The sequence below is a fragment of the Haliaeetus albicilla genome, chromosome 10 (genome assembly GCF_947461875.1).
Source record: "Haliaeetus albicilla chromosome 10, bHalAlb1.1, whole genome shotgun sequence".
Classification (NCBI taxonomy): domain Eukaryota; kingdom Metazoa; phylum Chordata; class Aves; order Accipitriformes; family Accipitridae; genus Haliaeetus; species Haliaeetus albicilla.
The window spans coordinates 27238083-27262871 of record NC_091492.1 but is presented as its reverse complement, the minus strand read 5'-3'; the positions used below and the strand labels follow the sequence as shown (position 1 = coordinate 27262871).

General features: G+C 43.6%; 2 protein-coding genes across 7 annotated transcripts in view; one reads left to right on the top strand and one right to left on the bottom strand.

Moving 5' to 3' along the window:
- Positions 1-67: 67 nt before the first annotated feature.
- Positions 68-15669, bottom strand: DAP3 (death associated protein 3). Of its 4 annotated transcripts, XM_069794459.1 has the most exons (14): positions 14897-15193; positions 13969-13996; positions 13242-13288; positions 8273-8395; positions 5012-5113; positions 4101-4209; positions 3562-3654; positions 2995-3125; positions 2521-2601; positions 1950-2108; positions 1503-1562; positions 696-785; positions 328-445; positions 68-189 (listed from the first exon to the last, which is right to left on the bottom strand). In XM_069794459.1, the coding sequence occupies exons 1-14, from the start codon at positions 15011-15013 to the stop codon at positions 104-106; spliced, it is 1344 nt and encodes a 447-aa protein (XP_069650560.1). In that variant the 5' UTR covers positions 15014-15193; the 3' UTR covers positions 68-103. The 4 variants fall into 4 exon arrangements, with proteins under 4 accessions (XP_069650560.1, XP_069650556.1, XP_069650559.1 ...); XM_069794455.1 differs by lacking the exons at positions 13969-13996; positions 14897-15193 and adding an exon at positions 15535-15669 and having other exon boundaries at positions 3562-3682; positions 4051-4209; XM_069794458.1 differs by lacking the exons at positions 13969-13996; positions 14897-15193 and adding an exon at positions 15535-15669.
- A 93-nt stretch (positions 15670-15762) lies between these two features.
- ASH1L (ASH1 like histone lysine methyltransferase) overlaps positions 15763-24789 on the top strand; it is a 64314-nt gene continuing 55287 nt past the window's right edge. For 2 of the 3 annotated variants that reach the window (XM_069794434.1, XM_069794433.1), the window contains exons 1-2: positions 15763-15940; positions 23997-24519. In XM_069794434.1, coding sequence (XP_069650535.1) covers positions 24097-24519 — 423 coding nt within the window. In that variant the 5' untranslated portion in view covers positions 15763-15940; positions 23997-24096. The remainder of the gene's footprint in view (positions 15941-23996; positions 24520-24789) is intronic. The other variant, XM_069794435.1, reaches the window with a different exon arrangement.

The following is a 24789-nucleotide window of genomic DNA, read 5'->3' as shown; positions in this document are numbered from 1 at the left end:
GAGAAGCCGGAAACGCCTCAGTGGCGGAGCCACCCCCCCCCCCCAAGGAGGCGGACACCGACAGTGGGAAGGCGGCGCCGCCGCCGGTCCGGCCTTTATTACGCTAGAGGGGTCCCGCCAGCCGCTCCAGCTGCCGCGGGTTGGAGCCGCTCAGGAACCGCAGCTCCTCCTTGCCGTCCTCCGTGCGCGCTGCAAGACAGAAGGTGTGTTGAGGCCGCGGCCTCCTCCGCCGGGACCCCCCCCGGCTCCCCGCCCACCGCCTCGGCGCAGGCAGGCCGGCCCCCGGGCTGAGGCTCCCCCCCGCCCTCTCCCGGGCAGGGCGCTGACCTTTCTCGTGCTGCAGCCACTGGCGGTCGAGGTAGTAGCGGTAGCAGCTCTCGAACTCCCTCGGGCTGTAGTTGGGGACCGGGACGGGGACGAAGGGGTCCAGGGCATCGAAGCCCTCCTGGGAAGGAAAGCCGGGGGTGAGGTCCCGCCGCAGGCTGCAGCACCCGGGCACGGGCCTGGGCCTGGGCCTCTCCTTGCTGCAGGACCCGTCTGGGATGAGCTCAAGCAGAGTTATTTCAAAGGAGAATAAAGCTGTATGTGATCCAAAGAGCAAAGGCTGCCACCCTGAACTGAACACAGTTCCCAAACCAGGATTTCTGTTTGTTTCCCAGTGTGAAGGGGAAAAACAAGAAGAGGCCAGGACTCACCTTTCCCAGCAACTCCTGGGGCAAATAGGCAGAACTGGGTTTGAAGAGAGAGCCTGTCTGGCTGAGGGTCGTCACAATAGCACCTCCGCTCTAAAAGGTAGATTAGAAACCCTTTTAGCTGCAAACGCAGTGGTTGTGAAATAGTTATGGACTGATTCTAAATAAGTGAGGTGGTGGTTTTTTGATCTTACAGTTACTTCAATTCCAAAATTCTATATAATGGACCTCTTACAATGCTCCTAACTATGTTAAGCCTGGCTACTCCAAGGACACATGCAGAACAGGGAATACGTAGCTGGTGTTTCCAGTGCTAGCATTTAAATGTGTCATTCTTACCTATAAATGACTTTTCTATTGAAACAACTGAAATACTTTAAAAGGGACTTTTCTATATACTTTTGCATCTGAAGACTACCTGTTAGAGATACTAGCATCCAGAGGATTGAAAAAGAAGCAAAAGGAGTTGACCTCCTGTAGCAAAACATCTAGAAACTAAAAGTTCTCGTTAGTTCAAAAAATCAGAAAGCAAAGTGTCATAAGGGGTATTAAATACCTCTAGCTCAGGGTCATAAACTGGAGTTTGGCACGGTAATCAAGAAAAGCATTGTTACATATCTGACCTATTCTTATTTCTCTTCGGGTGATGTCAGAAATGCTGATGAGATACTAACCCTTAACAGTCACATGATATTCATCCTCTCCTTTGCTGAAGCAACAGTGTGATGTTAGATTTGTAGCTTTACGCTTATCAGCAGGTAGTTTTAATTGCTGAGAATAACACACCCAAAGGTACAGACTGGAACTCACCCAATTATTCATCATCATCTTCCTTAGATTGTACACGAGCGTCAGCTCCTCTGGAGAAACCTGGTAAAGATTGTCTGCATCACTTTTTTTGCCAGCAGTTTCAATCTGAGACATAAATGCCCCCTCTACTTTAAATTAGACTGGAAGAATCATTTGCATCCTTTTGGTGCATTTTTTTCTTTGCTTTTACTTAGCACTGTGTAATGTTACACAGAGAAACGCCCAAACCTTTTCTGCTATAACAAGACATACGCGCACTTTTTTCTTACTGAGAGAACTTTCTTCGGTAAAAATTGTCTAAAGCACAATATGAATTTTTCAGGTCCCTCCAAGCTAGCAAAGCCAAATGTATGTCTTTCAGGGATTACTGTAGAACTTAAAAATTAACAAAACGCTCTCCCTTGCAGTAGGAATGCAGAAATATCATCAGAACAAATCACTTCTTACAGGGCTTTTGTCTTCCTTCTTTAATGTAGTCCTTCCCCAGAGCGCATTGACACCGTCCACTGCCACAAGAAGTCGGAATGACCCAAGATGACATTGCTGCTTTATCTCTTTCAGCACAACCCCTACAGCATCGCTGGCATTTCTCACACGAGCTAAACCCTTTAAGTAGGAAAAGGCACATCACTCAGGTTGGTTTTCTTGTTAATACATAATGCTGGCAACTTTGGGCATTGTCTGCCCTTTCTAAGGGGGAAGGAAGATAAAACAACCGTCAACAGTCTGTTCATTCGTTTCAAAGGAGTAATCTGGTCTAAGGTACTGAGCATCAAAGATGTAGGAACTTTCAGATTCTAATTTTTGCTTCTACCCAAGTTCTCTGTACAACTTCCTTTACAGATCCATCAGATCTTCCACAATGTTTTTTGTAGCCACCTTGTTGATAGGGAAATGCCGTTCATTTCCTAGAATTCGTATTTGTAAGATCTTTAGAAGCAATTTGTTGTACATATGCAATGACAGGATCTTCTAATAAAACGTGAGACCAAAGCCAGAAGCAGTTGTTATTCCTTACCTGTTCCACCACTTCACCCAATGGTCTGCCCTCCTCAGTGCTTTCTCGTTTGCCCCACACATATTTTTTTTGTGTTTTTATCTGCGGTAAGAGAATTACAATTAGATTGGGATATAAGTAGTGCAAAGGCAGCTTGGCAAGTCTGGATGGCAAGATTGCTGGTTCTTTGCCAGCGTTAAAGAGTAGTGCAGAATCTGGGAGAAGTACTCATTGCAAATAGCCACCCCCACAGGGGGGATTTAAAGTACTTCTTTTTCCACAAAAATTGAATTCAAGTGAAGGGTAGGGTTTGTGGGTTTGTATGCAATATGAGTGCATGCATTAGTACATGAAGCATTTCTTGAAAATGAGCAAATCTAGAATTTGCATCAAGGTGCTCAATGACAGAAAGCACGTGCACTTGCAGTCCCTGAGAGATGATCCTGTGGGTAGTTCTTAGCTACTAACGAAGACAACTTGACAGGCTCTACAAACCTCTTTTAGGAAGCGCTCATTTGAGGTTTTGAAGTTCTTGAGCCAGAAGGATGCTTGCAAAGGCTGATCAAGCCGTTCTTTGTTGTAGGAAGACTGTATAAGCTCCCTGCAGTTTTTCACCCAGAGATGAGCTGTAAGCAAAATAAAACAGTTGCCTTTTTTTTTTTTTTTCCGGTCAAAATAATTGTATGAGTTGGGTGGTGGGGTGTGTGTTTGTATCTCTTATCCTTATTCTGCTACACTGCTAAGAAAAGTCTGTCATCCTTAATGGAGAAGATTCTCCCTTGAGAACAGAGGAGGTCAAACAGACCCACACACAGCACATGTCCTGTCATACTCGTTAACAGTGGAGAAAAAAAAGACTGACTATAAGCATGTGCGAGCAGGTGAAAATAACTGTAATTATGTTCTACTTTATTTGGGGGTTTTGTGCTTGTAAGCCTTCTCCACTATGGAAAAAAAAAGCTAATTTGCTGTGGCCTACCCTACACCTTTCTCTTGAAGCAGCATCTTCTGGATCAGCATGCATATTTGATGTAATAACACAGACAGCATCAGTATTCTTACCATCTGGGATGTGCAGCACCAACCAGCCTTGTCTTGTGCAGTAGTGAACCACGTGACACAGAGTCATGGTTTTCCCTGTTCCTTTCTCACCATCTCCAACATGGATTGTCAAGGAAAGTCTCTGAAAAACCACTTCAATTTATACTTGACTGTAATTCTTTCACAAAGGCATAAAGGAAGTTCAAAGGTCATAAAAGCAAGGATGGCTTTTGTTCAGCAGCAAACCTAGCCTAAAGAGTTCCTTCTCTCTATATCCTCCTGCCCCCCTACATCAGAGCTGATTATTCCCACTCCCTTAGTTGTGCTGGTAGCCCTGTTTGTGAATCTGTGCCATAAGCCAAATCGGGCTTAGAATAAAAGTATACAAGCTTCGTGAACTTCTCAGACTAGCTTTGCTGACAAAACACACATAGCAGAACCACTTCCTGAAGACTAAACAGCAGTGGTCAGCACAGGATCAAAACATCACCCTCATCTGCATAAACTCACCTGCTTGTATTTAACTTGCATTCTACCATCAAGTAAGTGATAAAAGATACAGATCACATATCTGACAGCTGGGTGTGCAAAGTTGGAGCTTTTCAGGTAAGTGAAAAGTTCTAGAGCTGGTTTTCGCACCATCAGGCAGGCTTCATTGAAGGTCTTAATCTGAGAAAAGGAACAGAATATGAACAAGAAGCCAGGTGCTGGCACACTACAGCTGTTCCTGGCATGATTCCATCTCTGATTGGTACTGTGCAGGGTCTGAATGTCCACTGCTTTCCCCTTCTCTACCAGGCCAGTCATATCATCACAGAAGTTTATCAGGTTGGTCAAGTGTGATTTCCCCTCGGTGAAACCATGCTGACTACCCCTGATGACTTTCTTATCCTTTGTGTGCCTGGAAATGGTTTCCAGGATTAGCTGTTCCAATCAAGTTCCCAGAGACCAAGGTGAGGCCGACTGGCCTGTCAGTGAATCAAAAGTCAATCACCTAGAATTACTAACTCACAGATAAGAAATCTCTTCCTAAACTCAAGTAGGCAGTCTGTGTTAGCTGCTTGCGAAGCCTGATCCAGTCACAGCATGATCTGTCTTACAACAGAAATCAAGAGGCAAGATTTTTTTCTTGCCAATATAAACTTATTTCATGAGACAGCCTGTTTCATACAGAAATGTAACTGTGGAAAATATTCTGTAATTCATTATGTACTCAGAAGTTGTTAGAGATGAAAAATACTGGATAGAACGTTGCCTAAAGTGGAATCCTCACACCCTTCTGCCACTATTCTGGTTAGGTTGACTCATATCTTTTAGATGTAGAAAATAACAGTAAGGACCAGGAGCAACTGCATTCTTGCAGCACATCACTCTCTCTTATTCCAACAGGAAAGCATTGTAGTTACCCGATGGATCTGGTTCTTCCTACATACCAGTCCACTCCCTACAACTCTGCTCTAAGACAAAGTACCTGCTGCTGGAACCGATAGGGCAGTCCATGTGGAAACACAGCTTTCACCTCCTCAAGTGGAATGCTATAATGGCGACCCTCATGGTGTTCTGTGTGCTTGGCCTGGGAAGGTAAAATGCAAACTGTTACACTCAGTAAAGTCCAATACCTCTTTTCTGGATACAGAAGGCCTGTGAGAATGGAACAGGGAGGGAATGCTCCATCAAAGCGAGTATCTACATGTTCAATCTACAAAGCAAGAGTCAGAAGAACTAGCATATTAAAGTAAAGCAGGAATTGTAGTATCAGGACACTACTGGCAGATGCTTAGGAAGAATCTAAAGAAAGGATATCCCACCTGGCAATAAACAATAAAGGGATTCCTTGAGCTTGTATATGAACCATTCTGTTTTGTGGGCACTGGTGGCCCTATGCTTCATGAGTTCATCTAATCTTTTATTAGTCCACTTGTACTTCTGGTCACCACGCTATCTTAATAGCAATATGATCCCCTTTTGAATTATCTGCCGGATTCAAATTTATTTTCTTTATGTCTGCAACAAAATTATGTTTTCTGGTTTGTTCTTTGCTGTCTCTCAGTAGTAATTCCTAATATGCTACTTACCTTGTTAACTAGTACTGGTTGCTTAAGAACTCACAATCTGTTTTCTGGGGCAATAATTTCCAAGTCCCTTATTGTGACATAAGCGGTCAGTATTATTCCTCCAGCAGACTTGCATCGTTCTGCATTTATTTATAGTAATTACTTTAAGAACTCTGACTGCGCAGTCTAAGAAGCAGTTGTTACTGATATATGAAAATCTAATACCCATTTCATGCCTTGTTACACATCCTTGTTTTTTCCCTTCATTATTCTATTTTCCTACAAGGCAATACTTGCAAAACACTTACTTATTTACTCTGGGTCTAGTCATCAGTTTTTGTGTCTTGTATAATTAGGACAGTATATAGAGACACTATTCTGCAGTACTTCCTCTGTGACTTTTAGCAACTTTTGTGCCAAGCTGTGTCTGGCATTTTTAGCAGCTTTGTGCCAAGCTGCTGAGTCCTGCTCTAGACTTTCTGCACTTTTCCACGGACTTAAAGTAAAAAAATCCTCCTCTTTATTCTCGTGCATGTCAATCTCTTACTTCCATTTTGGTTGATGTGGAGTCAGAACATAACAACTTCCTTGTTTTCTTTATTTTGCATAATAATGATCCAGGAAAAGTAGTTTTATTTACTGTTCAGAAAGAAAAAGAAGCAGTCATTCTTTCTGCCAGCTTTAGCAGATCTGGGGGCTGATCCAGATCTGTATTCCTTATTAGCTTTGGTGTAGACCCAGGACTTAATTTACTGAGGCCCAGAACAGGTGAGACAATACTGGTCTGGGCTTGGTCGCTCACCTGTGCAGTCCGGCTGACAAATGGTTTGACCAGAATGAACGGATGGGGAAAAAAAATTTGTGATGAGTACTGCTACCCTGACCTGGCTGCCTGCTGTATTCCTCACGTGGAACCATGTGAGCAGCTGTACCTACAGGTTTGAATACTGCCTGCTTTGGCCATGAATATTTTGCTTTTCCCAGTTCATTGATGGACTCTTCAGGCGCAACTGCTGCAGCTCTGTTGCGGACCCATGAATTTTGTAGCCCCAGGACTCTTGGTATGTTACTCTCCCTCCCTTTCTTCAGACCAGATTTTCAGTCTTTCAGCATGCAACATGCCTGTTGTCTTCTGCCCTGCCCTCCACTCCGAAAAGCCTATGGTAACTACATCCCTATTCCATACCTTACTGAGGAAAGGTACTCATAGGACAGGTCAATGTGTCCTGGACTGTACGGTTTACCTTGGTACAGCTGCAGGATTCAAGGTACCCACAGGTTTGCCAAACTATTTATAGGAAGAAACCATTTGGTAACTTCAGCAAACTGCTATCTAAGCTGCTTGAGTTGCCCGTCTGGTGTTTACTGGTCAGTAAATCTTAGCAACAGGAAGAAAATTCTGAGAGACTTCAGTCTTTTTTCCAAGCAGAGCTGTATTTCAGACTCTGGGCTGGATTTGCTCGAGTTTTCCTGCACGTGTTGGACACAGACTAACAGCACCTGTGTTTTTGCATGGCAGTGGTATCTATGGACTCGAACAGAAGAGCAGTACTCCAGAGACCATTTTCATTCTCAGTTTCATCACTGACTTGCTGCATAACCTTGGCCAAATTCCTTCACTCTTCAGTTCCTACATCTGTAAAGTGGGTCAGTATCTTTATCCTCATGTTCAGTCACTTTGAGTTTTGCTAATGGAAAGGTATATAAAAGCTAATTCTTATTAAAAATTTAGTTTTCGTCTGGTCTTAATCCATTTTTAATGGGACTTTATGGTGCACAAGTACATGTGCCATCAGAGCTATCAGGTTTGCTGATGAAGCGAGACAGCGGAGCCCCTCTGCTGCAATACGCGATCTGCAATACAGCAAGTCCGAAGAACACTGATCTGACAAATTAATAAGCAATGGTGGTTGTCGCCAAACATCAGGCCCATGAAGTCAGAATGCCAAAGCCAGTTGCCTGGCAACGTAAATGGTAGGCACAGGACAGTGGGGACAATCCTTGCCATCTGGACTCTTCTGTGCAATCTATAGAGACACTTGCATCACGTGAGCAAGATCATCTGCATGCTGCTGTTTCCATAGAGACCCCAGAGGAATCAGTATTGAAAGACTCCAATTACACAGCCAGCAGAAAAGCATCTCAAAGGCTTATTCCATTAATTTATTCCACTTCATTTTGTGCTTGAGACAGAGTGTGAGGCTGGAATTATGATGCTGGAGAGCTGTGCTGTGCTGAGGTCATCTGGGGTGTGTTTTTTATCACCCTTCATAGCCAATTTGGGGAGGTTAGTGAGGGAAGAATAACCCTGGAGTTGAAATTAATGGCATCTGATGACAAGCTAAGCCACATCTGAGCTTCTACAATACACAGTCTATCATCTCATCTGTGCAACTATAGAGAAGGAATCAATACTTGTTCCCAGGAGCTTTCAGGCAGAGGACCAGCCCTGTCTTGTTTAAACCCAGGCAGGTGGCACTGCACAGCCACAGCCTGTTTCCCTTTGGGCTGGGGATCATGGTCTAGATACCTATTATTAGGCCTGTGTACTCCCTTCCCTTACGTTTACTAGAACACCACAATCCCAGTAAGCACTCTGGGCTCCAGCACGTCCACAGGCAGACTGATGGAATTTAGGCACTTGCTGTCTGACAATAACAATTGTGGCAGTAACTCACCGGGTCATTCTCGCTGGTATAGAAAACTGTTCTGGGTCTTTCTGCCAGTGTTTGGACATCCTGGCTGACAATGGAACTTAAGCAATCTTTGGCTGCCGTATGGAGGGCATATCCATGGTCCAACTAAGGAAAGAAAAAGGCAAACAGAAACAAACTTCTCAGCAGTCAAAGATTGCCAGTAAAAAATCCAGTTAGTAGTTTGTTTTGTACACTCATTGCATGCACATTATGATCAGGTCAAGGTAGCATGCAATACAGAACAGAATTCTCTGCAATTAGAATAAAAATTCATCTTTAAGACTGTAAATTCATCATGAAAAACCACATGCTTTAGAACCACATTTCACATTTAGATGCCTGCTTCTAAACCATTCCCATTCACTTAAGTCAGCTACCACCTTAAGTCATCTAGAGAGCCAAGCCCTGTACCTGGAAGAGTTATTCCCTTCAAGATTGCTTAAGAGCACAAGTACAGCCATTAAGGTCTTATTGCTGGGAAGTTCCCACAATGTTTCTGCCTACACTGAGGAATAGTAGCTAGTACCTTGAAAATTCAGGCTGTCTAGTAATCCATAATCACCTCAATTATTGAGGGATTAGTGCAGTGCTGCCCACTATTTGATATTTATAATTACAGTCCCTGCACTGATTTTCCTAACTGTGTGCCTGCATACAGACTCTTTCATTATAATACAGACATGGCTGAGAAACTGAAACAGCCAGCTAAGCTGATTAATTCTTTTTTCCATAGACAGACTGCTGAAGCATGCCTGTAAAGCCTAGCCAAAATAGGCAAGAAAGTGAGTAGTAGAAGGACAGGCATTTTATTATGTTATGGTGAAAGAAAATATAAGCATTTCTCAATGAATAAAAAAGTGTATATTCCAAACAGAGGCTGTAACCGAAGCAAGCAAAACTGAAAGCCACCCTTCATTTTACTGACTGGAACAGTTGCAGGCTCCAACTGTAAACAGAGCAAGTAGTTTCCCATTTTGTCTGTCTGCATAGATGAGAGTAGCCATAAACTGAAGTTTAGAGACAGGAACAGCTGTTTCAGTTCTCCATGACATGATGCAATTCTACTGTCATCCGAGTTTGCCTCAGGGGGTCATTTGAAAGCCACAAGAGCTCAGAATAAAGTGTAATGTCGGATTACCCCACATCCTATGTTCAACACACAATGGACTCCTGAATCAGCATTTCAGCACACACTCTCCTTTTAGGGAAGGAATTAAACCAGTTTGTACTCAACACTAGATACCTATATAACTTCAGCACACACTCTCCTTTTAGGGAAGGAATTAAACCAGTTTGTACTCAACACTAGATACCTGTATAACAAACTACTGCAGTGTAAATATGGAAGACCACTAAACATTCACTTTTGTCATCACATTCTTCTCTTGTTCCCACAATGTTCTTTTTCTCCTCAAATCCAATCAATCAATTAGGATATCTTTATTTGGCTATGTTTAGTTTTCAGCCCACAGAAGTGACTTAATTTACAGCCTAGAAAAAGGCACTAAGATGCTAATTTGATACATGAATAACTAGAGCATGCAACTATTGTCACCTATTCACCTAGAAAATGTCAGCCCTAAGTCATTCCTAGCCTGGAATCATAGTCCCTCTCATTTTCTTTGAACATCCCACATTCCCTCCTTCTCAAGTGAATATCTTGGGACTGTAAGCTTTGCTCACAGAAAAGGAAAGGCAAGCTTACTGCTCTGTGGACATCCTTTCTCTGGAGTACCACACAAATCCTTGTCCCTGACCTGTGTAACAGTGAATGAAAATTAAGCAAGGATTAACTTCTTGCTCTAAGTGAGTTCAGTTTTTATGTGCATCTAGATACAGCTCAAGACTTTAGCTGAATGATACTTAGTCAAACCAATATTAATAATACCACTTTTTTAAAGGCACAATCTCAGAAGATCAGCAGGAGTTGGATTCTCTATGGTACAAAAGCCAGCTCCTAGTAAGTTCTGTGAAGGGAGTAGAAGACAGCACAGTAAAACAGGATGCAAGTGTGAGAAGGACTTTGTCTTGAAGCCCAGTCCTCTGTTCTTGCAGCCAAGTACATAGAATTTCTGTTTTTTCATCAACAGAACATATTCCATCTTTAAATTACTACATTTTTCTCCTGGAAGGATACCGTTTTAGAACATCACTTCTTTGAGCCTTAGCATGATATGTCATCCTCAAAATCACCGTGTAGCCTTGTAGTGCTTTGGAACTTTTCCTTTGTGGACTGTAGCTTGTGCTGGGCTGTAGAAGCAGCTTCTAAGTACCTGGAGACATGAAATCCTTCCCAACTCTCTGAAGTGCTACAAAATCAACACAAGCTCCTGAAGTAGTGAATACAACAGTACTCAGAGCAGCCTTGCAGAGAAAGACTTGGGAGTATTAGTGGATGAAAAACTGAGTATGAGCCAGCAATGTGCACTCGCAGCCCGGAAAGCCAATCACATTCTGGGCTGCATCAAAAGAAGCATGGCCAGCAGGTCGAGGGAGGTGATTCTGCCCCTCTACACCACTCTTGTGAGACCCCACCTGGAGTACTGCATTCAGCTCTGGGGCCCTCAGCACAGGAAAGACATGGACCTGCTCGAGAGGGTCCTGAGGAGGGCCATGAATATGGTCGGGGGCTGGAGCACCTCCCCTATGAGGACAGGTAGAGAGAGTTGAGGTTGTTTAGCCTGGAGAACAGAAGGCTCCAGGGAGACCTTATAGCAGCCTTCCAGTAGTTAAAGGGGGCCTACAGGACAGATGGGGAGGAACTATGTCCTGGTTTCAGCTGGGATAGAGTTAATTGTCCTCCTAGTAGCTGGTATAGTGCTATATTTTGGATTCAGTACCAGAATGTTGATAACACACTGATGTTTTCAGTTGTTGCTACATAATGTTTAGACTAAGTCAAGGATTTTTCAGCTTCTCCTGCCCAGCCAGCAAGAAGGCTGGAGGGGCAAGAGAAGTTGGGAGGGGACACAGCCAGGACAGCTGACCCAAACTGGCCAAAGGGGTATTCTGTACCATGTGACATCATGCCCAGTATATAAACTGCGGTGGGGGGTTGGCCGGGGGGGGATTGCTGCTCAGGGACTAACTGGGCATCGGTCAGCAAGTGGTGAGCAATTGCATTGTGCATCACTTGTTTTTTATATTCCAATCCTTTTATTAGTATTGTCATTTTATTATTGTTATTATCATTATTAGTTTCTTCCTTTCTGTTCTATTAAACTGTTCTTATCTCAACCCACAAGTTTTACCTTTTTTCTTCTGATTCTCTCCCCCATCCCACTGGGTGGGGGGAGGGGCGAGTGAGTGGCTGCATGGTGCTTAGTTGCTAGCTGGGGTTAAACCACAACAGACTCTTTAACAGGGAGTGTAGTGATAGGAGGAGAGGTAACGGTTTTAAACTGAAAGAGGGTAGATTTAGATTAGATACTATGAAAAAATTCTTTACTGTGAGGGTGGTGAGGGTGGTGAGGCACTGGAACAGGTTGCCCAGAGAGGTTGTGGATGCCCCATCCCTGGAAGTGTTCAAGGCCAGGCTGGATGGGGCTTTGAGCTACCTGGTCTAGTGGAAGGTGTCCCTGCTCACGGCACGGCAGGTGGAACTAGATGATCTTTAAGGTCCTTCCAACTCAAACCATTCTATGATCCTGAATTTGAGAGATACAGGCTTGCATTTTATGAATTACTGCATTTCTGTTTACAAAATTCATGCAGAAGTGCGTCTGCATTTTTAACAGGCTACAAGAATACCTTTGAGTGACCTAGAATACCACTGCTAATGCATTATATATTCTGACTTTATAGCAGCAATATGCCACTTGATCCCTCCTCCTGAACAAAGACAGTGGCTTATCACTGATCCCCTTGGCTTCATGCAGAATGCCAGAAACGTATACCTTTCTGGCTCACTGTAGAGTTCTGCATAGTAAATCCTAACATGTACATAAGGTTCTCACGTTTTCACATCATCTTTTAACACAGTTTATCCTAGTAGTGTAGAGTGGATTTTATAGTAAGTTTCCATCTGCCAAAGGACAGAGTAGTCTAACTCAGATCCCTGAAATGGCAGCAAACTATCACGTGGTACATGGAGATTAATCACAAAGTCATGTGCCATAAGGTGGAGCTGTTCCTACATGTTTCCACATATCTTAGTCTCTAGAAAAGACTGTTTATTTCATAAAGGCTGCCATCATAAGTACAGTACCGTATAACCAGAATCTCATCTCTGGAAACAAGTAGTTATACAGTCATCCTCTTTAATGGCTGCATATCACTATGTACTAGTGAAAAAAGTATTTAAAAGACAACAGCAAACAAAATGACTGAAATTCTTTACCATTAGGAAATCATTCCAGATATGCAACATGAACCATTATGCTGTTTATAATATAAGGAAGCTTTACTGATAACGTAGTGTTGCTGTGTTGTTGTGGCAGAGCTAATATTACTACACCCACCTGAAGCCCTGAGCCATCTTTGGCAAAATTATCTTCCCACCAGCAGCACAGGCTTTGTGAAAGGCTGGTGGTTCTGTTCTGTATAAATGGCTGCTTCCTTTGTATTTTCCAGCAGTGCAGAGCAAGTAGATTCTCTATTTTCCAAGAAACACTTGTATTGAAGATGTAGAATTTCAGCATTCTGGACACTGCAGAATGCTAAACTTTAGTCTTCTAACAAATGTCTCACTTAAGCCAACTATCCAGGCTTGCTTGCACGTTCTCTCTCTCTCCCCAGCCGACAGAGAGAAATGTAGAAGGAATAATAGACACAGGTTGTCCTTCTTTCCTTTGCCCATAATGGGAGTTTACACAACCAGCTTATAGGAGGCACCAAGTTTTTAGATGATGAATGTAAGAAGAATCTCACTTTTATACAGTTGTAAATTGTCATTCCAGTTCACAGGACAGCTGAAATACTGGAAGCAGCATCACGCTATTACAGGACTTACCTTTAGAGGATGGTAGACAAGTCCTTTCAGACTTCTCAGCATTTTTTCTGTAGAGACAGAAGTGGATTTTTTAGGGATTTTACTGTGTTTAATCTATCTTACGCTGGGAGAGAATCGTTCCTGCCCAAAGAGCTTAAAGTCTAGGCACACAAATAATTCAGACAAACTGTCAGAATGCTTTGCAGCAATACAGTTGACTGCTGGTAATCAGCATAATTTGCCTAATAAAAAAATATTCCATTAATTATGTTGCCTTTTTTTAGAGACATTTACAAAAAACCCTTACTTTATAAGTAAAGATATTTCATTCATCTAGTGAAGAGGAGAGATTCTTTTTTTGGGGAAGAACATCTATTTTGACAGCAGCTTTTAAGAGATGTAAGAGCAAGAGCTACACAGTGGGTTTTTTGAAGGAACTGGAATAACGTAGAGACTGAAGATGCTTCTGTGTTTCCGGCTTCATCCTAATCATGTGTTAGTATTTACTGCTCAGCCATCTTTGATTACAACAGAAGAAAAAACCCAAAACAAAATACTTGAGCATTTGTGATGCAAAAATAAAGGCAAAAAGGTAAGTAAATTAGTTAAAATCTGTCATCTCTGCCAGCATTCAAGGCCTTCTTCATACCACTTCCTTAGGAGAAAATAATGACAGTACCTAACAAAGATGCTTTAAGAATTCTTGGTTGCAGTAAGTTACACAATGCATTCAAAGCGAGATAATTACCTTGTAATTCTCTAGGAGGGATAGCTGTCTTAGGGGAATTGGTGATTAACTGCAATGTTAATACTAAGCAAGACAAAGATGGTTTAACTGCATAGAATGGCATTTACAACTGTTACTGCATAGAATGAGAAAATAACTCCACACTGATGCACACTGATTTTGTAAAGGTGCTTTACATTCTTTCATCTAACAATCAATGCACAATACATATGTGAAAAACAAGCCCCAGTTTTGCTATTTCAAGAATAAGTGAAGATATCAGCCTGTGGAGGCTTTTTTAGTCATTTTACTTTGCCATGCTAGCATGTACAGCAGAAGAGGAAGGAGGAATTCCATTCCGCATGAAATGTATCCCATTTGTTTGAAATCACAGTTTTAACAGTAAGGAAAAATAGAGATGGGAAAGCTGTTTTCTCAAACACAACTAGTAAAATTAAGGAGTCGGAAAAATCTGCAATTTTCTGTTTATTTTGGGCACCCCTAACATTCTGACAGAATTCTGGAATGACTAGTTCAACACAAGGTGTAAGGGCTTTTCTCTGGGGTTTGTCTATCTGTGGGAGAGGAGCTTTAGCAGAAGAGTAGATTAAAACTGCAGCCACTTCACAGATTTGTACCTGGGTCAAGTTAAAGAACTGTCCAAGTCAGCATACAGTCCCATTATAGAAAAAATACTTGTCTGCTTGTGGTCTTTAGGAAAGGATTTATAGATCGGAAGGAATATCATTTGGTAGTAAAAATTATGCAAAGAACCCTGAAAGTTATATTTGCAGACATCATTAAGTAATCCTAACCTGTCACCTCTCCAGACTCAATTAAAAACAAATTTATGGTTGTTTGCACTCTATAAATTTACTACTGGCTTCAGAAACCTGAAGCCAAGCACCAGAAACACAGGAGTAGAAGATGGAAACAACTTTGAGCTGACCAGAGCGTTATCGTCTTTGGACGACCGATGTCTGCTGGCCCACTGCTGTTTCAGAGACCTGTTGCCCCTTGCCTTCTCCCCAGTCTTCCCTCCCATGTGCTCTCCACCGTACTCCATTCTTCTCTCTTTTTCTAGACATACACAGGACTGAGATAACAAAGAGGCATAAAGTACATCATTCAACCCGATCTAGAAACGGGAGCCACTACCGGAAACCGGGAAAGCTGAAGTTCTGTTCGTAAAACCTGCGAGGGGGAACTAAAGGCAACAACCAGCCGCCCTTCCTCTCCCGCCTCCCGTCTGCACCGGCTGCCGGCACGCTGCAGGCCGCTTCCCTTGTCCCCCGCCGCTGCTCTGCCCCCTTCCTCCCGCAGCCTCCCTGCTGAATCGAGCCCCATTACCGCCCCGGGTCCCCACACGCTGCCGCACCGCGCGGGTCTGACCTCCGCACGGCCGCTGCCCCGGCGGCCGCCGCTCCTCAGAGCCGGGCCCTGTGGGCAGCAGCAGCCGCCGCCGCCAAGGAAGCGGCCGACCCGCGCGGGCTCCGGCCGCCGCCGCCAAGCAAGCGGCCGACCTGCGCGGGCTCCGGTCGCCGCCGTGCGATCCCCCCCCCTCCTTTCCCCCGGCTCGGCACTCACCGCTGGCGGCGGGCCCGCCCCGCTGACAGAATCCGCCGCGCGAGAGGCCCCGGGTGACGCGAGGCTGCTACGGGTCCCGGGCAGGGACAGGAGGCGCGGGAGGGGATGACGCGGATCCCGCCCACCGCTGGGCTAACGGCGCCCTCTCTCGGCGGGGGCGGGGCTAGCCCGGAGGGGTGTGGCCAGGAGAGGGCGTGGCCGGGCGCGGGGAAGGCGGGGCGCCGGGCGCTCGCTCGCGGTGGAGCAGGAGCCGCCGCCATTTTGGTTTCGCTGCCTTGGCTCGGAGCAGGGCCGAAGCGGCGGCCGGTCGGTCCGGGTCCCGCCCTGGCCCCGTCCGCGCGGGCGGCCGGGAAGATGCGGCGCGGAGGAGCCCGTCCTCGGCCCCGGCCGTGTTGTCGCTGACACGGTGAGGAGCGGGCGGGCGAGCGAGCGAGCGGGCGGCGGGCGGGGACTGGGACCGCCTCAGGCCCGGAGCCCGGGGGGAGGGGAGCCTGGCCGGGGAGCCGCGGCGGGGGCCGCCCCGCCCCGCACCGGCGCCGAGGCGCGCGCTGCCCCGCATCCCCGCCGCGCTGCCGGCCGCCGTACCGGCCCCGGGCCCCGTTCGCGGGCGCGGGGCATCCCCGGCGGCGGGGCTTGCCGGGGCGGCGGCGGGGGATCCCTGGCGGCGGCCGGGTCCGCGGCGGCGGGCGTGCGCGTGGGGCCCCGGCAGGGCCCGCGCCCGAAGTGGAGCGGAGGAGCCCGGTCGGGCCCTTGCGTGAAGTGGGGCGGGGGGATCCCTGACAGCCGGGCCCGCGCCGGGAGGGGGCGGGGGATCCCTGACAGCCGGGCCCACGCCGGGGAGGGAGGCGGGGGATCCCCGCCAGCGGGGCCCGGGCCCGGGGCGGCGCCGAGGGGGGGGACCCCGGTGACAGCAACGGTGCCCGCGGGGAGGCCGTGTGCCGGCGGGACGCCCGAAGCCGGGCCTGTGCCCTGCGGGGGTGGAGAGAGCCTGACAGCCGCGCTCATGCGTTCTGTCGGGCCCCGCGGGAGCGGGGGGGGGGGGCGGGATATCACCTGACAGCTGGTCCGGTGCCGCGCTGGAGGGGCGGGGGGGGGGCGAGGGTCCCCCCTGGCAGCGGCCCCGGGGGAGTCCCTCGTCGGCCGGGTGCCCGTGTCGGGTTTCAGGAAGTTTCCCCGTGTCTGTGCGCAAGTCTCCGCATCCCCGAAACTTTGAATTTTCTGTAGGGCAGAGATGGTGGGAAGAGGGTGGTCCTTCCCTTAGGTGAAAGGCGGTGGTGCAGAGGGAGCTGGGGGCCCTGAGCTGATGGAGGTGGGGGTCTCTCTGGCAGAGGTGGGTTGTTTTCGGCTTGTTGGGATATTGGCTAATTTACTAGGTCAGTGGCTTGTAGACTTTTCTGTTTGAAATCCTTCCTGCCCCCCACCCCCCCCACCCAAAATCATATTTCTGAAATTCTACTTTCATGGGATTTTTAATCCTGTTTTTGTTTTATTGACCGGTAGTTTGGGGTTAGGTGGTTGAGCCTAATGTATCTTAGACTTACCCGTCTCTCAGACCAGAAGCCAAAATGTGTTGCAGTTCTTTTCTTTCTGTTAGATAGTCTCCTGACTTTCTAACTTCTGTTTTTCACCCTTGGTTTGTGGTTTCTTCACTCTGTTAGTTACTTAGCAGAGAACTAGAAACTACTTGGAATGTGGGTTTCCATCAGATGGCCTCAGGACATGCATTCACTCTCCTGGTAGTTTTGTGTTGTCAGGAACCAGTAAGGGAAACTTGAGGTAGTGGGTTCTTACTCTGGCTTTCTAGTCTTGTTAGGAGAGATCTGGGGAGCAGAGACTAAGGGAGGGATGTGTGGTAAAAAACTGTGACTTTACCTTCAAACATTTAAATAAGTTTTCATTTTCAGGAACAGTGTACCTTTTTTGCATCTCTCATTTATTTTGATTGTCTTCCTTGCATTAATGTAGATTGCACCTGCAAAAGCAATGTTTTCCAAGGACATTGGGTTTTTTGGGTGAATCCTGAAAGACTTGTGTTTCATGTGGTCATCCTTGAGGACCTTGAGACCATGCCTGGTGCCTCTGCCTGAATGGGGAAGTTCTAGCAGCTGGTTGAACATATGGGTAGAGATGGGCTCTAAAATCATCATCTGTCTGCCTACTCGAGTTCTTAAGAAGCATTCTTACTCAAAAATTAAAGTTTCAGTAGCTTTTCTAAACTGTATAAGAGTATAAGACAGATTTTTTTTATTTTGAGGGGGTCTAAGTACATCTTGGTTTTAAAGACAAAATTACCGCAACTTCTTTTTGGACTTTAGTTACATTTGACAGGCAGTCAACAGTCATCTAAAAAGCACTTAATGTTTGAGTGATAATAAACAGTAAAACAATATGAGTCATAATTTACAAAAAGAAGCAGCTTGTTTTCAGAAGTTTAAACTGTCCTTGAGGATACAAAAAGCAGTTTAAACACTTGGTGCAAGAGACAGGCTTATTGATATAAATTATAATGGTGTTGTCACAAGAGAAATATGGAAATAGCACATACAGTTACTGAATTACAGTTATTTTTAAATACATATTGTTGTCAAATGGGTTGTTGACTTCTTAAAAAAAAAAAAATTAACTTGTGCTGCCATTGGCAAGAGGTCAACTTTTGCCATTGTGGACACATTTCTTCCACTCCAGTGAGGTCATGTGTTTCATCTAAGCTTTCAAAAAGAAAAAAAAAAAATCTGATATGCAGACCTACTGTGATTATTCTGTGAAAGCAAAATCTGTATTTGTTTCTAATTTTCTGTATCACAGCAGTACCTGTTGTGCAGCATGGCTCACATGGCATGTGTGGCCATCCTAGCACTGGGGTATTTTTGACATAACCAAAGGCATTGTCTGCACATTATGTCAGGAGTTAAAGGTGAAATACTGGTTTACTATGTCCCTTACATTATCTTTTACTAGGTGGATATAAAAGAGTTTTGGGGTTGGTTTGGGGGTTTTGTTTGTTTGTTTTTTCAGAAAAATCCATTTAAAGGCATTAGACATAGAGACATACCTCTCAGGAAGTTCCTGAATCACAAATTTAGAGGCTGTGGGAATATTTTAGCAGAATTACCACAGCATATGTTGGGGTTTTTTATGCTTTTCCCTAGGCAATCAGTATTGGCTAATGTTGGGACTAACAGCCTAAGGCTAAGTGAACCTTTGGTCTGATCAAATGTGGGTTTTGTTATGCAATGTTTAGCAATTTCATATTAATTTGCATATGAATAGTGAAACAACAAAATTATCAGGCAAGTCAAAATTCAATCTGTTTCCAGATTTTTCAGTTAACCTATGATATCAGAAGAAGTAAGGTTAAGATACCAGAAGAAACATTATATCTACTTACAAAGTTTTCCTCTCACTGGAGCATACTTGCAAAGTGTCATCATGTCTGCCCTCTGTGTTTCCTGCTACAAAATAAGTGTCCTGCCATTTGCTCTCTCAACACATGGCCCATACTGTCTTTGCTATGAACACTTCCGTAAAATATTCTTCTTGACAAGACAGGTACTCTGGTATTTTATGGCTGTCAAAAACACAGCTAACAGATCCTATTTGTAAAATATTCTATTTCTCACCTCATATAACACAAACAGTAACTTTATTTCTGCCAAGTGTCTCTATCTCTAAACTTTTAAAAAATACATAGGTAATCCAAAGTCCTTGAAATCCTATTTCAGTGACCTCCAGTGGTCCGTGTTGCTGCTTAGGATATGTGATGTGGAGAAATATAGTGGGGCTTTTATGACATATTTTATTCTCTTTTTGAGAAAGAACTTCTGACTGTGGTAGCTGTCTTCCATAGCAGAAGAAAGAAGACAAGGAATATGAGAAGGGATTGTGGGAGGCCATAGAGTTACTAGTAATATTCTGGGATTTCAGACATTCAGCTGAATTTTTTTAATGTCCCCTGAAGCTGAAGGAATGGAAGGAACCAAAAGAAAAATACTCACCTTCCAAATATAAAATCACAATATGTTTTTGTCAACAAAAGCAGTAGCAAAAATTAAGATGACATAGTAAATTGGACAGAGGAAAAAGAAATCTCATTTAATATTGCTAAGGTGCGGGGGGGAAACATATCTAGGAGCTGGCAGTAGAAGTCAACCCTTGGTATTTTTTTTCTGGAAAAGCAGGGGATCAGAAGAACAGAAGTCTTAGCAGGTGATGGGCAAAAAGGGCTTTGGATGTGTCAACAGGGGAATAAGAATGAATAATAGATACTAAAACTGTATATGGCACTAGAAAAATCATTAATGAACACCATTTAGTTCTAGGTAGCACATGTCAAAATGGATGTTAAAATGCTTCCTAGTTAATTTGGGGGGGGAAGAACAATTACAGGAGGGATTTGAGATCTACAGAATGAGAAATTGCAAGTTTGACGTGTTTTGCTGCTTAGGGAGATGGTTAGGATGTGTCTTGATCATAATTCATAAGGCCATATAGGAATTTCATACTAGATGGTTCTTAATCTAGCAAAATTTATGTTAGCCTAAGATCCCATGGATGAAAGTTGTTGCAAAATGTGGATTATGTCTTGGAATAGAGTCCCAAGGGAAATGGCAATTTCTTTCATCAAAAAAAGTCTTTAAATAAAAAATGCTGATGTTGCTTTGGAAAGACCTGCTGTGGGTCTGCAAAATGTGAGCAGTGGGATAGGAATTGCTGAGCAGAGTTCTTGGTCTGATGTAGAATGCCATGCTGCTTGATTATAGCAGTACTTTCTAGTCTTAGAAGTTACGAAGCAGTCTGGTTAAATAACAGTGTGCAAGCTTAGAAAATACTTAATTGTGGGCATGGGCAATCAGTCTCCACTGCTTTAATTTCACATGAATCATATTGGGTGCGTGAGATGGATATAATGCTTTTCTTGTAAAGGTCTTTGTAGTGGGACCATGCAAAGATCTCTTTCAGGGATCAGTATTGTCGAAGCAGGTACTTTGCAAGTCCATAGCCCATTTTTCTGACCTGAAGAAGCCTATAGTATAATTAAAAACAAGACTTGCAAATTAACGGAACAAATGTTGAAAGCAAAGACACAGATATGTACCTTGTATCACACCAGTAAATATGATAGTTTTAGGTCTTGAAAGTACCAAATCATTGGGAGTTTTCAGGGTAAATTCATGCAAGCTTTTATAGCTGCCTCTGAACTACGGCTGTCATAATTTGGCTGCATTAACATCCACAAGGAGAATTTAAGGCACAACCTGCAAGAAGAATGGTAAAGATCCTGTAGACTGGTGCAAGTGGGGCATACAAAGTGTGAAGAGTAGCACAGAGAAAGCAATGGTGTTAAATACAAGGGGGGCGGAAGGAAAAGAACACATATAATGGTTGTCACTGGTGAAACAGAAGGCACTAAGGAACAGGAACAAGTGAAGAACCAAGGTACAGTTAGGCACACCTTGAAGGCGATGGATGGGAAGCTTGGACTTGATGAGGTAGGGAAGAAGAAGCATTCTTGGGATTCAAGGAGATGAGATCTAATCAGTTCACGGTTATGAAAATGATCAAATTGGCAGACACATTTTCTGTGAATTAGAGTGGGTAGAAATGGAGAGTCAGAGAGAAGATAGCAGTGATCAAGGCAAAATGATGATTAGGTCCAGGACTAGCATTTTTGTTGTCTGTGTAGAGAGGAATTAATGAATAAATAAAATGACCTGCTATGTGCTCATGAGAGCCATCAGTTTTCTGACTTTGTTTCTAGGATAGTTACTGATTCTGTGTTATCACAGGATAAGATTTTAAGACAGTTCTCCTTTAATTCTCAGTGTGCACTTTTTCTTGGTCTTGCAGTTTCTGAGATCAGTGTGCGAGTGTACTTACTTAAAGTCTTGCTATTAAGTAAATACGGCGCCAAATACAACAGTATAGATGGTGCTGTTTCATTTTAATTTGGTGTCAGATTTTAAGCTTATTAATTTTTTTTTTTTTTTTTTAAGAAAATGACTGAAGTGTTATAGCTGTTCTGGACCACACTCGCTAGAGAAGGAAACATTTGTGTGAACATAGATTTGAGAGTTGCACGATGGCCTGTAGGATTCTCTCCTTTTCTTGAACTTGAATAATAAAAATTCATGCATTAGCTTAGAATTACTTTACTGCTGGCCAGTTTTCCTTGTGCATTGGCATGTAAGAAAAAAACTGGTTTTGGTAACATGGTGTAGCCTAATGGACTGAACATTGGGCCTTGAACTAGGAACTGTCACTGACTTGCTTTCTAGCCCCCTGTATCATACTGCTCTACACATTTTTTCTAGTTGTAAAATGGAGATTTTATCGATTTTATCTAATTACCTCTGGTCTTATGAGTAATAACAGCATTTTTGATTTTTCAGGATGTTCTTAGTTGACAAGTCATAGCTGCAGATAGAAATACCTCTTCATAATGTGCACAGAACATGTGAAAATAAGTTTGTTTTCTCTGAGAACGTAGCTTTCTAATAATATGCATTTTGTGTTCTCAGCAGCATTTCTTCTGTCCCCACTAATCCTGCCTTCCAACCTGTGTCCACTGCAGTTGCCTTAGTCCTCTCCTAGTATCGCCTTTCACATTCCTTATCATTCCCCCATTTTATACAGTGCTTGTGTTCACTGAGCCACCTCAAAATACTACCTCCTCACTGCTGTTTTTCTAATTATTGTCTGGATAAGAGGCATATGGCTTTGGGACCTGCCATGTGCTGATGGGCTCGAGTATGCATGTGCTGCACCTGCCAGGAGCCAAATGTCATAGATAATTGCTGAGCTCATTGAAACCTTTTTTGAAACTATTGAAACTCATTTTGATATTCATTGAAACCATTGAAATCTTTTCATAGGATTCCTTACAACTGAGCCTCAATAATTGTATAGAACGTAAGAACAGAAAATCATGCTGGTTTAGTTCCTGTGATGCTCCTTCCAGTACATTGATATTTTTTCAGACCTGTTTCTGACATATTTAATTTTCAAAAATGATTAAGGTATTTAAATGATGAAGATATTTAAACACTTTCTGCTTAGAATGTCCCTAAAACAAGTATGTCCACCCAGATTGTTCTGGTTTGGCTCCTAGAACTTGATAAAGGAGAACTTCTCTCCCACGCTGCTGTTAAGGCAAAGTAGGGATTGATCTGGAGTGGTTCGGTGTGCCACATCCACAGGGTAGGTGGGCATATGGGCAACGGGTTGTCATAGCAGTGTCAAAAAGACGTGATACTTTTTCAGTACACTACAAGGGTTGTGTATGTCCTTGTGGCTGTCACATTTCACCAGGAGTTCCTGTTCATCCTGTGCACAGAGTCCTTTTGAGGGTTGCTGATTTTTCAAGCCCCCAGTTCTGTAAACATTGCATGTGTCCATTCTCTTACATTGTAGTCGAAATATCTGACTGTATTGAAATGTGTATGTTTAGCGTCTCCTTTGTAACTATGATTTGTCCTCTTTGGTAGTGACCAGTACACCATATTTGTGTCTTCTGCAGATTCTTTCTATGATGATTTTTGTTTGCAGATACAAATATAATGGGGTACACATATTTTGTTTGTTCTTTGGCAGCGTGGGAAACAGCAGCTTACAGTTCTGTGGTGGACTGTGTGCGAACACAGGAGGCAGTGCCGGCACACTGTGCAAGTAGTCCGCCAGCCAGGGTTTTGAAACCCTTGCATTAGCAAATTGATTCAAATCAGCTTTTACTTTAGTTAAGATCAAAAAAATTCCGTCTAATATCTTACAATAAATAGGTTAATTATATGTTCATAACAGTGTCTCTGATGATAGAAGTGTGGACTTTTCTGTTCCCATGCTCCAGGACGTACAAATTAGTGTGTGAATGTATTTGGTGGGGTTGTTTGGTGGGGTTTTTTTCTGTTCTCCCATCCTTCTTCCTGAACTGTGGAAAGTCCTTAACTAATAAGCAGATTTTGTGGCATGTTTGTAAACCAATGCATACTTGGGTTAAGCTCAACTTTCCTACTGGCTCTGATGATTAAAATTGGATTGTCTCTGGGTTTTGGATGCTTTAGCATAGGTTTCATTAGCTGCATCATTCCTTAGATGCAGCTGTTTCAGTGGGTCCAGACTAAGAGTGGCAGTACTAGAAGTAGCTGGTTTCTGGTTTGGTTTTTTTTTTTAAAAAAAAAAAAGAATCATGATCAATATTAAAAGCCTTAACCATCATCTGAAGTGTCCTGTGGATGAGTTGGAAATTATATTATAATATTCACATACTTTTGATTTTTCACCTATCATTTAAAAGTGGTTTTACAGATAAATTGTATTTTTGTAGTAGGATACAAGAAGGGTTGGTGTTTTCAAACATCAGCTGTGCAATTTTGCTTGTCTGAAGTGTGATTGTTTGCTTTCTAATTGTTTTTAATATTAATTTCTGCTAGAAAATCAAAGTTTACTTCTTTCTTTTCCCTCTACAGAGTAAAAGATGCTGGCTGCCAGTAGTAGAGCAGATCTTCTTTGGAACACATCTCTGTAAATCTTCCCTAAAATTACCTGAAGGCATATATTCCGCCTGTGATGGACCCTCGGAATACTGCTATGTTAGGCTTGGGTTCCGATTCTGAAGGGTTTTCTGGGAAAAGCCCCTCTGTAGTAAACATTGGCTCATTGGTGGGAAAAGGAGAAGTAGAGCTAGAAAGTTGCACCAAGGAAGAAGACGACAGTAAGAAGAAGAATCGGGAGGGGAACAGTACCGAGAATGGGAAGAATGAGGCTCTGACTGATGCACAGCAACAGTTTTCAGTGAAAGAAACAAACTTTTCGGAGGGAAACTTGAAACTGAAGATTGGTCTTCAAGCAAAGCGAACGAAAAAACCTCCCAAGAACCTTGAGAATTATGTGTGCCGGCCTGCTATAAAAACCAGCATCAAGCAACCAAGAAGGGCACCGAAGGGTGGGAAGATGACAGATGAGAAGAACGAGCACTGTCCTTCAAAACAAGTGAGTAGTGTGTTTATGTAGTGTTTTGCAAGTCATAGTAAATTTAAGGTGTATTTAAGTTTCTGGCATCTCTGTACAATCATGTTCTGCTAACTGTTTTTCCATGTAACTTCTGATATTGAAGATTCTGAAGTTAGAAATGGTTTGATTTAATTTCCATTGACAGGAAAAAATGCTCTTTCACAGCTTGCCAATGTTGTTTTTTTAACAGTAGTGGAAGATAATTCCCATATTAACTTGAAGTGAATGTCATGTAAATTTCTGAAAAGT

Excerpts from the sequence above, each read along its gene's own strand:
- DAP3 (XM_069794459.1), bottom strand. The coding sequence starts at position 15,013 with ATGGAGTACGGTGGAGAGCACATGGGAGGGAAGACTGGGGAGAAGGCA. Across the intron at positions 4,210-5,011 it reads CCTATCGGTTCCAGCAGCAG|ATTAAGACCTTCAATGAAGC; the intron begins GTACTTTGTCTT and ends TCCTTTTCTCAG. Across the intron at positions 3,655-4,100 it reads AGCTGTCAGATATGTGATCT|ATGGTGAGAAAGGAACAGGG; the intron begins GTATCTTTTATC and ends TCCATGTTGGAG.